General features: G+C 40.6%; 1 protein-coding gene across 4 annotated transcripts in view; it reads right to left on the bottom strand.

Annotated features, from left to right (window-relative positions):
- Window positions 1-17676, bottom strand: part of LOC126251940 (chitooligosaccharidolytic beta-N-acetylglucosaminidase) — a 226111-nt gene that overhangs the window by 153578 nt on the left and 54857 nt on the right. The window contains exon 1 of one of the 4 annotated variants that reach the window (XM_049952698.1): window positions 10189-10217. The exons of the other annotated variants lie outside the window; for them this stretch is intronic. Within the exon in view, the coding sequence (XP_049808655.1) occupies window position 10189 (1 nt within the window). The 5' untranslated portion in view covers window positions 10190-10217. Of the gene's footprint in view, window positions 1-10188; window positions 10218-17676 lie in introns of those variants that run through there. 4 annotated transcript variants of the gene reach the window in all.

Raw genomic sequence — 17676 nt, forward strand, 5'->3', positions numbered from 1 at the left:
ACGGACCGTGCATCAGAACGTTGAGCGTTGAGCGTGCCGAGTTTCTGACGTCATAGCGTGGAATAGCACGTTCGGGAGTCTTTCCGAACGTGCAGAGCAATATCTAACATGTCAGATATGCTGAGCGTGCATCTGAGCGTTGACCAATGAGATGGCATAACGCCACCTACGTCACATGCACGTCATCTCCCTTCAGCACAGAGTTGTGAGGCGCCATACTGGCATTGATTTCAAGCCTATACGTATATATGCCGTTTCTGAGCACCAGCCAGCTGAGAATGATTGGAATACCTGTTGTTAACTGTGTGATTTGTTCCAATAAAATAATGAGAAACATCATATTCGTGGCTAAAGAATCATTGTAACTTGCATATTATGAGAGTATGCCATTTCAAGGCGCGACACACTGAAGATCCACCCAAAACCCATTGTTCTTGGTACAATTTGTTATAATTAAATTTCAATCAGTAACATATCTACGATTAAAGTTTTCAGCATGTGGTAATATGCTATGATTGGCTGTCAGTAGCGTGTTGCTGGTTTAGCGAGTTGGCCTCTGCAACAACAAAAAAACTGAGTGGAAGGATCCACAAACGAAACTGAACGGATGTCATGTGACGTCCGCAACGACCAGACACAACGATCAACAACGAACAAAATGGAAAAAAAAAAGCGTAGAGAGTAGCGTCACTTCTCCGGATGAAGATTAAATCAAGGGCGGTGGTTCGCGTTTCGGAGCTCCCAAATTTTTTTCCTAAGATTTGCGTTTCTATTAGGTTCTGATACCTTACTATTAGTGTAATATAAGTATATACTATAATATTTGGTGTTATGGAAATATAAGTTCACCTTTTTCGAGGCCGGCTGGAGTGGCCGAGCGGTTCTAGGCACTACAATCTGGAACCGCGCGACCGCTACGGTCGCAGGTTCGAATCCTGCCTCGGGCATGGATGTCTGTGATGTCCTTAGGTTAGTTAGGTTTAAGTAGTTCTAAGTTCTAGGGGACTGATGACCTCTGAAGTTAAGTCCCATAGTGCTCAGAGCCATTTGAACCATTTTTGAACCTTTTTCGATGGGTGAGTTTGTTCGATTGGTTTAATCTACAGAACAGCTTGCGCTACTTGTATAAAGATATTTTGCTCCTTTCTCTTTTACGCTTCGTAATTCACATGTTGCAAAGATTCTGCCACTGGGTAGGAACAGTGATCAAGTAAGACTGACCTTGACGCTTTACTAAAATGTGGGAACGATGAAATAATGTTTATCTTATGTCGAGAAGTATTGAAAATTTGTATCGCACTGTTTGTAATGGACCTTTTTTAAGCCTGTGTCCTTATTGATTGGACCTGGTACTTTCCTTTTCGTGGACGATGGAGGAAATGTGCGTTTTAATAGAGCTAACGTGGGAATTTTACGCGCACCCGTTTAGTAAACAGTGTGATTTACGAACTAGAAACATTCCGCAAATGCCACTGGAGTGCGTTGTGATCGCGTATACCACGTTGGGGTCCACATACCGCATGCACAAGTTGCATCATTTCTGAGCGTTCAGCAGCACGTTGAACTTAGCACGCTCAATACTCGTATTGACGTTCGACAGCGCGGTCCGTGTGCCGACGGCTTAAGGCAGTCGCATTGAACGGAGGTTATGTTAAAAAATAGTTTATGTATGCAAAAGAGTGGGAAATAATATGATGTACTGGAATCCTGAATAAAACGAACCAGTTTTAAGAAAAAATGTGTTGCATTACTCATTGAATGTCCCTTGTCCGACACTACCTGAGCACTTACATGGTGCACTTTACTGTAAATTGGTACCTGTTTGAAGGATGTGTTCGGCATGTCGTTCTCGCATTTGGAGGCACTATCGAACCCGTCTCTTTGGTGCGATAGGAATTCTTTCAAGCATCCTCGGACCATCGCGTAAATCCTGACAAGTCTGTACAATTAGCTGTTCCAGTCGTTCGACAATACCAACGGGAGTTCTGTACACTTCTCTTCCGAGTCGACCGCAGACAAAAGAATCCAGAGCATAAATGTCAAGATACATTACATGTCGTCTTATGTCAGCAGCAAAATGTGTCGGTGACCTATCACTCTTGTATGACATTCGCCAACTATGGGTCATGGGTGAAATTTGAGCACTATGGGCTGGGGTCTTGATTGAGAAGTTTACATTTCCGAGACCGTTTTTTTGGTAACTAAAGATGATCACAGAGTTTTATAACTGTGTGTTTCACTTCTTTCCTGTGTCAAGATTGTTGTTGTTGTTGTTGTTGTGGTCTTCAGTCCCGAGACTGGTTTGATGCAGCTGTCCATGCTACTCTATCCTGTGCAAGCTTCTTCATCTCCCAGTACCTACTGCAACCTACATCCTTTCGAAACTGCTTGGTGTATTCATCTCTTGGTCTCCCTCTACGATTTTTACCCTCCACGCTGCCTTCCAATGCCAAATTTGTGATCCCTTGATGCCTCAAAACATGTCCTACCAACCGATCCCTTCTTCTAGTCAAGTTGTGCCACAAACTTCTATTCTCCCCAATCCTATTCAATACCTCCTCATTAGTTAAGTGATCTACCCACCTTATCTTCAGCATTCTTCTGTAGCACCACATTTCGAAAGCTATTCTCTTCTTGTCCAAACTTGTTATCGTCCATGTTTCACTTCCATACATGGCTACACTCCATACAAATACTTTCAGAAACGACTTCCTGACACTTAAATCTATACTCGATGTTAACAAATTTCTCTTCTTCAGAAACGATTTCATTGCCATTGCCAGTCTACATTTTATATCCTCTCTACTTCGACCATCATCACTTATTTTACTCCCTAAATAGCAAAACTCCTTTACTACTTTAAGTGTCTCATTTCCTAATCTAATTCCCTCAGCATCACCGGATTTAATTTGACTACATTCCATTATCCTCGTTTTGCTTTTGTTGATGTTCATCTTATGTCCTCCTTTCAAGACACTGTCCATTCCGTTCAACTGCTCTTCCAAGTCCTTTGCTGTCTCTGACAGCTTAGGTACAGATATTTTTGCCTTCTAGTATTGCATTTATGAATACCTCTATTGGTTACAAACTGCGATGGAATCTTGGGAACAAATTTCTTTCGTGAATAAACGTACTGTGAGGCTGTAGTTATTATTCCAAATTGCTAAAATATGAATGAATGACTGCCATGTGTGTGACTGTGTATGCTCCCCGGTGCTCTTATTGTAATAACTTCCATAACTGTGTGTCTTTGTGACTCATGTCCTCTCAAATCTGCTACTGCCGTACTTCTATATGACTGACTCAATGAACGTACTATGATAAAAAGGAACCTTTATATTAATAAACAGTTTATGATTATCAGTCTGTTTATAATGTCTTAAATCCATGAAAATGCCTCTAAGTCGATCTAAAGTCTATTCAGAGTACATGAACACTCACATTTTCACTGGGTGGGTTCGGTAAGCACCATTAAGATTACTCTCGGATGCCATAAATAAAATTATACTGATTCGTATTACACAGTATTTACCATAAAATAAAATGTCTCGCTCCTATTCGCGTCAACGAGGCGGACTAAATGTCATCGCGCTTTTGTGCGGGCGCGTAAAGCTAACTCCATTCCCCAGCTGATGGGGCATCCCCATGTCACCTATCGTCTTGTATCCAGCAGCGATGGATAAGTTTTAACTTTGGTACAGCGCAGCGATATCGATATCTGTCCCCTTACAAACGTCACGCACGTCAACTTCTTGGTACAGTCAATACATTTTACATAAGAGAGGAGTTACCCTGGAATATTATCCCGTAGGACATCAGTGGATGAAAATGTGTAAGCTATGTTAACTTACAAATGTCTGTTCTCCAAACCTGACTATTATTCTTATGCCTAAACTTTCGAGTTTTAAAATTTTCATCAATATGCACACCCTTTTTGTTATTTTTTGTTCGTACATCATATCAATACGAGAAAGGATATTTTCGACAGTACAAAACTGGATGAGCTAGGACAATTTTCAAGCTTAAAGCTAGTCCATTTGAGCGACAAAAGAGCGCACCCAGCTATGAACACTATAGGGTAGCTGCCACCCCCATCCCCCACCCAGCACCCCACTCCTTAGGGGAAAAAAAAATCTTCGTAAATCGAACCCACAGCATGCCCCGCCAACAGACAAACATAATTATAGTTTGTGCGCGAACTGAATAGCGAGCAGGTGAGCCCTCTTCTCCCTCCCCAATTACGTCACAAGCAGAACCTAACGGCTGTTTCACGAAGCTACACAGACCCTTCCGTAGAATGCCTTTTAAATCAATTATGAGTAGTGTGCAAACACGCCCAAGGACTGTTTATTTTCCACTAAATGCGGTGACACTTCAGTGAAAACAGAAATTAGTACTAACGTAAGTAATGTAAGAAACATCCACAAACTGAATCTACATAAACCACTGCACGCTGACTACTGTTAGACGAGAAATTGATACTTAGTGTGTCTGTATGGCAGTTGTATTTTACTTCCAGGAAAGGCCACTTCCCTCTCACCAGCACTTTCCGCTTTTCAGTTTACAGACCCTCTCAGTTCAGCATAAGTTTGAAGAAAGCAACGTGTAACGGATATTAAATGGTAAATCTAAAAACTATTTCGTCTTTCTCGGAAAAACTAACGTAACCTCCCTTCCTACAGCTGAGCTGGAGGGTACGTTCTTGTAGCAGCGCGTGTACCTGTGAAAAACATTTGCCGGCTTACTACTTCAAAAGCGTCTCGCTCGACTTCAGCTCCATACCTAAAGACCGAAAAATTGCACATATCGTATGCATACACAAGAAATGGAACAGAAGTAACCCGCTGAATTATAGACCCATACAACTGACTTCGATTTGCAGCAGATTTTGGAACATTAACTGTGTTCCAACATTATGAAATACCTCGAAGAAAACGAACTACTGACACATAACCAGCACAGATTCAGGAAATATCGTGCTTGTTCTTTATTCACACGAAGTAATGAGTAGTATCGACAGGGTTCCCCACAAATGGCATCTCATTAAATTGCGTACCTATTGTCCTGTGACCGGATTCGTGATTCCCTGTCTGAAAGGTCATAATTCGAGGAAATGACGGGAAGTCATCTCCCGAAACCAAGATGATAACTGGGTTCTCCAAGGAAGCGTTATAGGTTCTCGGCTGTTCTTACTTTATGTAAGTAACTTAGATGACAATCTGAGCAGTCCTCTTAGAAGTTACTGTCGTTTACCGTCTAGTAAATTATAAGAAGGTCAAATGACAATCGACCATACATAATAAAAAGCGCGATATCCTCCACATGAGTACTAAAAAAATCCTTTAAAATTTGGTTACACGATGAATCGCACAAACCTTACGCTTATCGATTCAACGAAATACCTATGGATCCTAATTACAAGTCTGCGAATCTTTGGCAGAAGACTCAGAAGATGCAACAAATCTACTAAAGAGACTGCTTACACTAAGCTTGTTCGTACTCTTCTGGAACCTTGCTGCTGGTATGGGACTCTTCATATACAGTATTGACGGAGAACATCGAAAAAGTTCAAACAAGAGTCGCGGAATGGGGGAGAGAATGTCAAAGATATGATACGGGAGTTCATGTTGCAGTCATTAAAACATACGTTTTTGGTTGAGATGAGATCTTTTCACAAAATTTCAATGACTAAATTTCTCCTCCCAATGCCAAAATATTTTGTTGCCAACCACGTATACACGGAGAAATGACCACTGTGAAAAAAAAGATGTAGGTATTCATTTTTCCCACGTGCCATTTGAGAGTGGAACGGTCGAGATATAGCCTGAAAGAGGTACTATGAAACCTCTACCACACGTTAGTGTGAGCTGTACAAGAATCATGTAGATGTAGATGAAGATTTAACGAGTGAAATTATACACTGAAGTGACAAAAGTCTCTGACCACGGACAACTGTGGCCGACGGCTTCACTTAAAGAACGAGCGCAGCGGCGTTTGCATAGAGTTTTCAATGCTAACAGACAAGCAACACTGCACGAAATAACCGCAGAAATCAATGTGGAGCGTACGACGAACTTGTCTGTTAGGACAATGTGGCGAAATTGGGCGTCAATCGGCAATGACAGCAGACGACTGATCCGAGTGCCTTTGGTAACATAACGACGTCTAGAGCCGTGGCCTGGTCAGATGAGGCCCACTTTCAGTTGGTAAGAGCTGATAGTAGGATTCGAGTATGCCAAAGACTCCACGAAGTCATAGATGGTTCAAATGGCTCAAAGCACTATGGGACTTAACATCGGAGGTCATCAGTCCCCTAGACACAGAACTACTTAAACCTATCTAACCTAAGGACATCACACGCATCCGTGCCCGAGGCAGGATTCGAACCTGCGACCGTAGCAGCAGTGCGGTTTCGGACTGAAGCGGCTAGAACCGCTCGGTCACAGCGGCCGGCGAAGCCATACACCCAAGAAGTCAACAAGGCACTGTGTTCGCTAGTGGTGGGTCCAGAATGGTGTGAGCTGTGTTTACGTGGAATGGAATGGGCTATCTGGTCCAACTGAACCGATCATTGATTGGAAATGGTGATGTTCAGCTACTTGAAGACCATTTACAGCCATTCATTTTTATGTATGACAATCCGCCACGTCACTGGGCTACAGTTGTTCGCGATTGGTTTAAAGAATGTTCTGGACCATTCGAGCGAATGATTTGGGTCATTCAGGTCGCCCAACATTAATACCATAATACATTTAAGGGCACAATCTAAAGCTCAGTTCTTGCACAAAATCCTCCACCGGCAGCACTTTCGCAATTATGGATGGCTATAGAACCATCATGGGTCATTGTTTCTGCAGGGAACTTCCAACGACTTGTTGAGTCCATGCCACGTCGAATCGCTGCGCCAGGCAAAAGGAGGTGCGGTACGATATTAGGAGGTATACCATGACATTAACCAAAACGGCCTTGCTGTGCTGGTACTGCGAACGGCTGAAAGCAAGGGCAAACTAAACCCGTAATTTTTCCTGAGGACATGCAGCTTTACTGTATGATTACATGATGATGGTGTCCTCTTGGGTAAAATATTCCGGAGGTAAAATAGTCCCCCATTCGGATCTCCGGGCGGGGACTACTCAAGGGGACGTCATTATCAGGAGAAAGAAAACTGGCGTTCTACGGATCGGAGCGTGGAATGTCAGATCCCTTAATCGGGCAGGTAGGATAGAAAATTTAAAAAGGGAAATGGATAGGTTAAAGTTAGATATAGTGGGGATTAGTGAAGTTCGGTGGCAGGAGGAACAAGACTTTTGGTCAGGTGATTACAGGGTTATAAATACAAAATCAAATAGGGGTAATGCAGGAGTAGGTTTAATAATGAATAAAAAAATAGGAGTGCGGGTTAGCTACTACAAACAGCATAGTGAACGCATTATTGTGGCCAAGATAGACACAAAGCCCATGCCTACTACAGTAGTACAAGTTTATATGCCAACTAGCTCTGCAGATGATGAAGAAATTGAAGAAATGTATGACGAGATAAAAGAAATTATTCAGGTAGTGAAGGGAGACGAAAATTTAATAGTCATGGGTGACTGGAATTCGTCAGTAGGAAAAGGGAGAGAAGGAAACATAGTAGGTGAATATGGATTGGGGGGAAGAAATGAAAGAGGAAGCCGCCTTGTAGAATTTTGCACAGAGCATGACTTAATCATAGCTAACACTTGGTTCAAGAATCATAAAAGAAGGTTGTATACCTGGAAGAATCCTGGGGATACTAAAAGGTATCAGATAGATTATATAATGGTAAGACAGAGATTTAGGAACCAGGTTTTAAATTGTAAGACATTTCCAGGGGCAGATGTGGACTCTGACCACAATCTATTGGCTATGAACTGTAGATTAAAACTGAAGAAACTGCAAAAAGGTGGGAATTTAAGGAGATGGGACCTGGATAAACTGAAAGAACCAGAGGTTGTAGAGAGTTTGAGGGAGAGCATAAGGGAACAATTGATAGGAATGGGGGAAAGAAATACAGTAGAAGAAGAATGGGTAGCTCTGAGGGATGAAGTAGTGAAGGCAGCAGACGATCAAGTAGGTAAAAAGGCGAGGGCTAATAGAAATCCTTGGGTAACAGAAGAAATATTGAATTTAATTGATGAAAGGAGAAAATATAAAAATTCAGTGAATGAAGCAGGCAAAAAGGAATACAAACATCTCAAAAATGAGATCGACAGGAAGTGCAAAATGGCTAAGCAGGGATGGATAGAGGACAAATGTAAGGATATAGAGGCTTGTCTCACTAGGGGTAAGATAGATACTGCCTACAGGAAAATTAAAGAGACCTTTGGAGAGAAGAGAACCACTTGTATGAATATCAAGAGCTCAGATGGCAACCCAGTTCTAAGCAAAGAAGGGAAGACAGAAAGGTGGAAGGAGTATATAGAGGGTTTATACAAGGGCGATGTACTTGAGGACAATATTATGGAAATGGAAGAGGATGTAGACGAAGACGAAATGGGAGATAAGATACTGCGTGAAGAGTTTGACAGAGCACTGAAAGACCTGAGTCGAAACAAGGCCCCGGGAGTAGACAACATTCCATTAGAACTACTGACAGCCTTGGGAGAGCCAGTCATGACAAAACTCTACCATCTGGTGAGCAAGATGTATGAGACATGCGAAATACCCTCAGACTTCAAGAAGAATATAATAATTCCAATCCCAAAGAAAGCAGGTGTTGACAGATGTGAAAATTACTGAACTATCAGTTTAATAAGTCACAGCTGCAAAATACTAACGCGAATTCTTTACAGACGAATGGAAAAACTGGTAGAAGCGGACCTCGGGGAAGATCAGTTTGGATTCCATAGAAATGTTGGAACACGTGAGGCAATACTAACCTTACGACTTATCTTAGAAGAAAGATTAAGAAAAGGCAAACCTACGTTTCTAGCATTTGTAGACTTAGAGAAAACTTTTGACAATGTTAACTGGAATACTATCTTTCAAATTCTGAAGGTGGCAGGGGTAAAATACAGGGGGCGAAAGGCTATTTACAATTTGTACAGAAACCAGATGGCAGTTATAAGAGTCGAGGGACATGAAAGGGAAGCAGTGGTTGGGAAGGGAGTGAGACAGGGTTGTAGCCTCTCCCCGATGTTATTCAATCTGTATATTGAGCAAGCAGTAAAGGAAACAAAAGAAAAATTCGGAGTAGGTATTAAAATTCATGGAGAAGAAGTAAAAACTTTGAGGTTTGGCGATGACATTGTAATTCTTTCAGAGACAGCAAAGGACGTGGAAGAGCAGTTGAACGGAATGGACAGTGTCTTGAAAGGAGGATATAAGATGAACATCAACAAAAGCAAACGAGGATAATGGAATGTAGTCAAATTAAATCGGGTGATGCTGAGGGAATTAGATTAGGAAATGAGACACTTAAAGTAGTAAAGGAGTTTTGCTATTTAGGGAGTAAAATAACTGATGATGGTCGAAGTAGAGAGGATATAAAATGTAGACTGGCAATGGCAAGGAAATCGTTTCTGAAGAAGAGAAATTTGTTAACATCGAGTATAGATTTAAGTGTCAGGAAGTCGTTTCTGAAAGTATTTGTATGGAGTGTAGCCATGTATGGAAGTGAAACATGGACGATAACAAGTTTGGACAAGAAGAGAATAGCTTTCGAAATGTGGTGCTACAGAAGAATGCTGAAGATAAGGTGGGTAGATCACTTAACTAATGAGGAGGTATTGAATAGGATTGGGGAGAATAGAAGTTTGTGGCACAACTTGACTAGAAGAAGGGATCGGTTGGTAGGACATGTTTTGAGGCATCAAGGGGTCACAAATTTAGCATTGGAGGGCAGCGTGGAGGGTAAAAATCGTAGAGGGAGACCAAGAGATGAATACACTAAGCAGATTCAGAAGGATGTAGGCTGCAGTAGGTACTGGGAGATGAAGAAGATTGCACAGGATAGAGTAGCATGGAGAGCTGCATCAAACCAGTCTCAGGACTGAATACCACAACAACAACAACAACAACAACAACAACAACCATGACTTTTGCCACCGCAGCGTAGGTCGTTCATCCTTGTGCGTTGCTTATCCTGCAACTCTAGACCGAGTGTTTGTAATTTCGTACAAGTGTTTTCTGCAATTCCCGCGTGTACTTGCCGCTGTTGGTACTCACTCTGGCCCAGTATGTGCGGCGCGCAACCCGCGGGCGAGGCGACTGCCAAACAGCGCGTCGCGAGGGCGAGGGTATCTTTACCGGTGCAGCCTCGAGACCTGGCAGAGCACCCGTGTGCAGGAGGCACTCTGCCAAACAAGAGTCTGCAGCTGGCGGCCGTTTAGCCGTCCTCCCTCAACCTACTCATCACCACACGAGGATCGCTCGTCTTGTGACAGCTGCTGCCTGCAGAAACAACGGTTACGTTGGAGGTCTCCCAGTAAAGATACAAGGCGCTGTTGTTCTCGTTGCACTGGCCATGCAAGCAGATGGGGTAAACGTTTCAGAAAGATCAGTTTCAATTCCGCAGGAATGGAGCAAGACGTGGGGCAATACTGACCCTACTGACCCTACGTCATATCTTAGAAGATGGGGTAAAGCAGGAGTGGGCAATTGTTGTAGCTGGGTGGCCGCTTTCTGGAGCAGGTTCGCACCTTTTAAAACTTTTGCACTCATTAGTTAACTTTCTATTTCAGAAAAGGTCGGTTCTTCGTTATACACACAACATTCATAATTGATTTTACGTTTTTTCTGATGTTCATGGTTTCACTAAAGTTTGACCTTTATATACGAACTGTTGCACAGATAACACGGAAATAAACCAGGTCAACTGGAAAAGCGATTGCGCACTGTACTTAACGTGCAAATTATGTTGATTCTGTTGATACTCTGCGCGGTGGCTGATGGTAACGAGCTTAAATTGGAAATTCCTTTGCGGTCGCCCGCATCAAACGCCGCGCCGAGTGTCAACGTGGTTTGCGCGGAAATTTATCTACGCTGTGCATGTGTACTGACCTGGCTGTCCTATTGAGGATCTTAGGTCACGCACGGGAAGGAAATCTCGGTTAAGACAGATTTTTATTACTGTGTTGGCGGGCCACGCAAAAAATCCTTAGCGGGTCGCTATTTCGCTACCGCTGGGTTAAAGAAAGTCAAATCTACGTTTGGAGCACTTGCACATTTAGAAAAAGTTATTTTATAATGTAACTGGACTACACTCTTTGAAATTTTGTATGTTTAAGAAATAAAATACAGGGAGCGAACGGTTATTTAGAACTTGTACAGAAACCATACTGCAGTCACAGGAGTCAAACGGCACGAAAGCGAAGCAGTCGTTGAGAAGTGAGTGAGACAGGGTTGCGGCCTATGCCCTATGCCATTCATTCTGAACAATGAGCAGCCAGCAAAGACAACCAACGAGAAAGTTGAATAGGGAATTAAAGTTCATGGAGAGGAAATAAAAACTTTAATGTTTGTAGTCGATGTTGTAATACTGTCAGAGACGGCAAAGGTCTTGGAACAGCAGTTGAACGGAGCGGAGAGTGTCTTCAGAAGATGTTATATTATGAACATCAACAAAAGCAAAACAAGGGTAATGGAATGTACTCCAATTAAATCAGGCAATGCTGAGGAAATTAGATTAGCAAATAGACACCACAGGTAGTGATTGGGTTTTGCGATTTCAGCTTTAAAATGACTGACGATTGTCAAAGTAGAGAGGATATAAAATGCAGACTCGTTAGAGCAAGAAAAGAATTTCTCGAAAAAGAGAAGTTTGTTTGTACTGAATACAAATTTAAGTCTTAGGAAGTACTTCTCTGGAGTGTAGCCTTGTATGGAAATGGAATGTGGACGATGATCTGAGGATTATACGAGTATACTGAGTAACTAAGGAGGAAGTACTGTATCAAAATGGGGAGAGAGGTAATTTGTGGCATAACTTGACTAAAAGACGGGATTGGCTGATAGCACACTTCCTGAGGTATAAAGCAATAATCAGTTTGGTAATGGAGGTAAAGAGTGTGTGTGTGTGTGTGTGTGTGTGTGTGTGTGTGTGTGTGTGTGTGTGAGAACGAGGGTGGGGTATGAGAGAACTGGAGGAGACGATGGAGTTAATACAGTAAGCAGTTCAGATGGATATAGGTTGTAGGAGTTGTTTGTAGATGTAGCGACTTGCACATGACAGACTAGCACATAGTTGCGTAAAAAAGTCTTCGAACTGCTGGTCTCAATAACAACAGACGTTTCAAGATTAATGTAGAAGGAAGATTAGAGGCTGACATACCATCGGCGAAGAGGTCATTAGGGACAGATAACAACGTCTGATCGGGGAAGGAAGTCGGTCGTGTCCTTTTGGAAAGGAAGCATACCAATTTTTCTTTAATTCGTTAACGGAAATCCTAGCTGTGGATGTTCAAATGAGGATATGAACCACTGTCCTCCTGAATGCAAACACTGTGTCTACTCACTATTCCAGAAAGGATTAACAACGATGGTAAACCTCTACAAGTCGCACAACGCCCCTCTCTTAGTATCAGCTACAGGAAAGCTATGAAGTAAATGCATGCTGTTTTTTTAATCTTCCTTGCCTTCTCCAATAATCTTATCAGGTAAGAGTATCAAATTGTCGACCAGTGCTTAAATAAAAAATTAAAGAAATGGATAAAAGTAGTTGTAGAAGAAGAAGAAGAAGAGTAACAAGAAGACAAGGAGGAGAAGCGAAAGTCATATAGACAGAGCACAGGCTCGGATTTGGGAAGAATGGGGAACGATATCAACCACGCCCTTTCATTGTGTAACAAAACAAGCGCAGTATCATTCTGAGAAATCTGTATCTCTCAAAATGATGCAGCGCTTGTTTTGTTACAGACTGAAAGGGCGAGCGAGTGTGCCGGGACTTACCCCAGTTCACTGGTAGTAGAGCCACGTCATCATAACGCGCCTGCGCGTAGCATACACAATATTGCGCGATAATCTAAGAGTAAAATTAAAAATTGTAATAGCTTTTCCAAACTTTGTCAATGTATGCTTCAGTATATTAATGTTAACACTGTGAAGTCTCAGAAACATCAGATGAATAAGTTTTGCCAAACACATTATTTTAAGAGAAAAATAAGTGGCACTAAACAACGGAGCTAGAAATCCAAAAATTGTTCAGAATGTGCAAATGTATGCCACAATCAAAAGTTACAAATCTCAGCTTGGTCGGGGTAACATTTCGGTCGAAACCGGTGTTTTCACGAAAAGTTGAAGACGCCAAATATTAGTCTCAGGAAGTTGAAAATTCGCATGTAGCCTCACTTTGATATAGCATCATAAAGTATGAGAGTCCATTAAGCTACCCCTGTTAGTTTTCAGATAATTTACTAAAAACCAAATTTGGAACAGAAACGTCCTTATTCGTAATAGGTTAAGAATCATTTGTAATTGTTATAGAAAGTTATAATTACAGCACTTGATTACATTCATTAAATAATAAATCTGTATACACGTGCAATCTAGTCGGCGAACTTTAAATACAGTCGAACCAAACTTTTTCAATAACTAAACCAAACTTATCTTTAATTATGTAAAAATTGTGAAGTTTGTAAATTGTTACACAACAGAGATATTAATTAATACGTGTCCGAGACAGGGGCGATTTACATGCTGCTACCTACGCATTTAACGTTTTATAGCAGATGTTCTGTTCGGTGGTCTGCTGCGCTCATTTATAAATACGGCCCGAGTTGCAGTAGGGAGACACTTTGCACCGAGCCATCAATCTGTCCGCGTCTGTCAAAGGCTGGCATACGCTGTGCCTCGGATGACATCAGGGCTGGACGCCTACCAAACGGGTTTTCGGTAAAATTAGGAAGTGTACACGCGAGGACTGTACACCAACCTGGATCGTTTGGATTTCACGGAAGTAACAGTTTGTGTGCCGACCGTAACGTTGACAAAACCGTGTGGCAAGTGGTGTGATTATTTCCCACTTTTGTGGCAAGCTGTCAACTTTGATGATTAGAAGTCAGGGTCACAGACTATTTTACTTGGAACTTCCTGTAGAGGTCACCTGCTAATAATACTGCTAATAGTGCTATTCCTGATAGGGACATTATTATTACTTCTTTCTTTTCTCAGACGGTATGTCTGGTCAAAAATGGAAAGTGACGCGGACCTTGATCAAGCGCGACTTCCTTTTAACTGTACAGTATCTGTTATATTGCATTTAGGAACTTTCGGGTAATTGAACATGTATCAATAATTACGGATTTCTGTAGTTGTATATATAAGTTTGGATGTAGCTGTATTGCATTGATGTACTGGTGGATATTGTGTGGTATGACTCCTGTAGTTGATAGTATGATTGGTATAATGTCAACTTTATCCTGATGCCACATGTCCTTGACTTCCTCAGCCAGTTGGATGTATTTTTCAATTTTTTCTCCTGTTTTCTTTTGTATATTTGTTGTATTGGGTATGGATATTTCGATTAGTTGTGTTAATTTCTTCTTTTTATTGGTGAGTATGATGTCAGGTTTGTTATGTGGTGTTGTTTTATCTGTTATAATGGTTCTGTTCCAGTATAATTTGTATTCATCATTCTCCAGTACATTTTGTGGTGCATACTTGTATGTGGGAACATGTTGTTTTATAAGTTTATGTTATAAGGCAAGCTGTTGATGTATTATTTTTGCTACATTGTCATGTCTTCTGGGGTATTCTGTATTTGCTAGTATTGTACATCCGCTTGTGATGTGATCTACTGTTTCTATTTGTTGTTTGCAAAGTCTGCATTTATCTGTTGTGGTATTGGGATCTTTAATAATATGCTTGCTGTAATATCTGGTGTTTATTGTTTGATCCTGTATTGCAATCATGAATCCTTCCATCTCACTGTATATATTGCCTTTTCTTAGCCATGCGTTGGATGCGTCTTGATCGATGTGTGACTGTGTTAGATGATACGGGTGCTTGCCATGTAGTGGTTTCTTTTTCCAATTTACTTTCTTCGTATCTGTTGGTGTTATGTAATCTAAAGGGTTGTAGAAGTGGTTATGAAATTGCAGTGGTGTAGCCGATGTATTTATATGAGTGATTGCTTTGTGTATTTTGCTAGTTTCTGCGCGTTCTAGAAAGAATTTTCTTAAATTGTCTACCTGTCCATAATGTAGGTTTTTTATGTCGATAAATCCCCTTCCTCCTTCCTTTCGCTTAATGTGAATCTTTCTGTTGCTGAATGTATGTGATGTATTCTATATTTGTGGCATTGTGATCGTGTAAGTGTATTGAGTGCTTCTAGGTCTGTGTTACTCCATTTCACTACTCCAAATGAGTAGGTCAATATTGGTATAGCATAAGTATTTATAGCTTTGGTCTTGTTTCTTGCTGTCAATTCTGTTTTCAGTATTTTTGTTACTCTTTGTCTATATTTTTCTTTTAGTTCTTCTTTAATATTTGTATTATCTATTCCTGTTTTTTGTCTGTATCCTAGATATTTATAGGCATCTGTTTTTACCATCGCTTCTATGCAGTCGCTGTGGTTATCCAATATGTAATCTTCTTGTTTAGTGTGTTTTCCCTTGATTATGCTATTTTTCTTACATTTGTCTGTTCCAAAAGCCATATTTATATCATTGCTGAATACTTCTGTTATCTTTAGTAATTGATTGAGTTGTTGATTTGTTGCTGCCAGTAGTTTTAGATCATCCATGTATAGCAAGTGTGTGATTTTGTGTGGGTATGTTCCAGTAATACTGTATCCATAATTTGTATTATTTAGCATGTTGGATAGTGGGTTCAGAGCCAGGCAGAACCAGAAAGGACTTAATGAGTGTCCTTGGTATATTCCACGCTTAATCTGTATTGGCTGTGATGTGATATTATTTGAATTTGTTTGGATATTAAGTGTGGTTTTCCAATTTTTCATTACTATGTTTAGGAACTGTATCAATTTAGGATCTACTTTGTATATTTCCAATATTTGTAGTAACCATGAGTGGGGTACACTATCAAAAGCTTTTTGGTAATCAATCTATGCGTAGTGTTGCGACCTTTGTTTAGTTTTAGCTTGATATGTCACCTCTGCATCTATTATCAGTTGCTCTTTACATCCCCATGCTCCTTTGTAACAGCCTTTTTGTTCTTCATTTATAATTTTGTTCTGTGTCGTATGTGTCATTAATTTCTGTGTAATGACTGAAGTTAATATTTTGTATATTGTTGGTAGGCATGTTATGGGGCGATATTTAGCTGGGTTTGCTGTGTCTGCTTGATATTTAGGTTTCAGATAAGTTATTCCTTGTGTAAGTGTATCAGGGAATGTGTATGGGTCTGTAATGTAACTGTTAAATAATTTAGTTAGATGTGAATGTGTTGAGGTGAACTTCTTTAGCAAGAAATTTGCTATTTTATGTTTTCCAGGGGCTTTCCAATTGTGGGTAGAATTAATTGCTTGGGTGACTTCATGTTGCAAAATCATCACTTCAGGCATTTGTGGTATCATCTTTTATGTGTCTGTTTCTGCTTGTATCCACCGTGCATGCCTGTTATGTTGTACCGGGTTAGACCATATGTTGCTCCAGAAGTGTTCCATGTCTGTTATGTTTGGTGGATTGTTTATTTTAATGTGTGTGTTATCTATTGTCTGGTAAAATTTCTTTTGTTTTGTGTTGAATGTTTGGTTTTGTTTCCTTCTATTTTCACTTTTTTTGAATCTTCTAAGTCGTTTGGCCAATGCTTGTAATTTCTGCTTCTTTTCATCTAATTGCTCTATCGCTTCTTGTTGTGAGATTTTACCTAACCTTTTTCGTTTTTTTTCTGACATTTCATTTCTTATAAATTGTGTTAGCTGTCCGATGTCTTTTCTCAGTTTTCCTATTCTGATCTGTAGCCTGTGTTGCCATGCTGGTTTTGTGGGTTTCTTCTGTGTGTTGGTTGGTTCTGATCTCTGCCTAGTGTGTATATTTAGTGTAGTGAGTGCTCATATATAAACCAGTAGTTGTAACTCTTCCATAGTTGTGTTTTCATTTATTTTGTTGTGTATGATTGTGTTGATCGTTTTTATTGTTGTTTCGACTTGTGGGTTATTTGGCGGTCTATGCAAGAATGGTCTAATGTCTGTATTTGTGTCTTTGTATTCTATATGTGTCAGCTGAAATTTTTCTTCTATATCTAACATGTGTGTCACTTCGTGTTCTATTTGTGCTTGTTCTGGTGGCTGTCTTAAGATTTCGTTTTCCTCTGATTGTTTAATTGATGCGTGTTGTTCTTTGTTTGTTTGCTCTGGGATGTTTGAGTCCATTACTGTATTTTCTTCTTCTTCTGATTGCACATTATTTTGTTCCAGTATTTGTTGTACTTGTTGTTTGATGTTTTCTAATTCTGACTGGGGTATTCTGTTATTTTTGATTATTACACGGATCTGATCAGCTAGTCGCTGTTCTGTTAAAAATTTTAATTCTGGGTATCTGGCAATAAATGTTGTGTATACTTGTGATCTGTATCCAGTTGTGTTGGTTCCTAGGTTTGTTACTTGGTAATAACAGAACATGAGGTGTCGATTAACTTCATCTGACCATCTCATCCTCTGTCTCTGTTTTTCTTCTAGGGTGGTTGCAGGAAGCATATCCTGCAAAACACCTCTATTTGGATTTAAATCATTTTCCAGTTGGCTAGCAGTGTCGT

The sequence above is a fragment of the Schistocerca nitens genome, chromosome 4 (assembly GCF_023898315.1).
Source record: "Schistocerca nitens isolate TAMUIC-IGC-003100 chromosome 4, iqSchNite1.1, whole genome shotgun sequence".
NCBI classification, from domain to species: Eukaryota; Metazoa; Arthropoda; class Insecta; order Orthoptera; family Acrididae; genus Schistocerca; species Schistocerca nitens.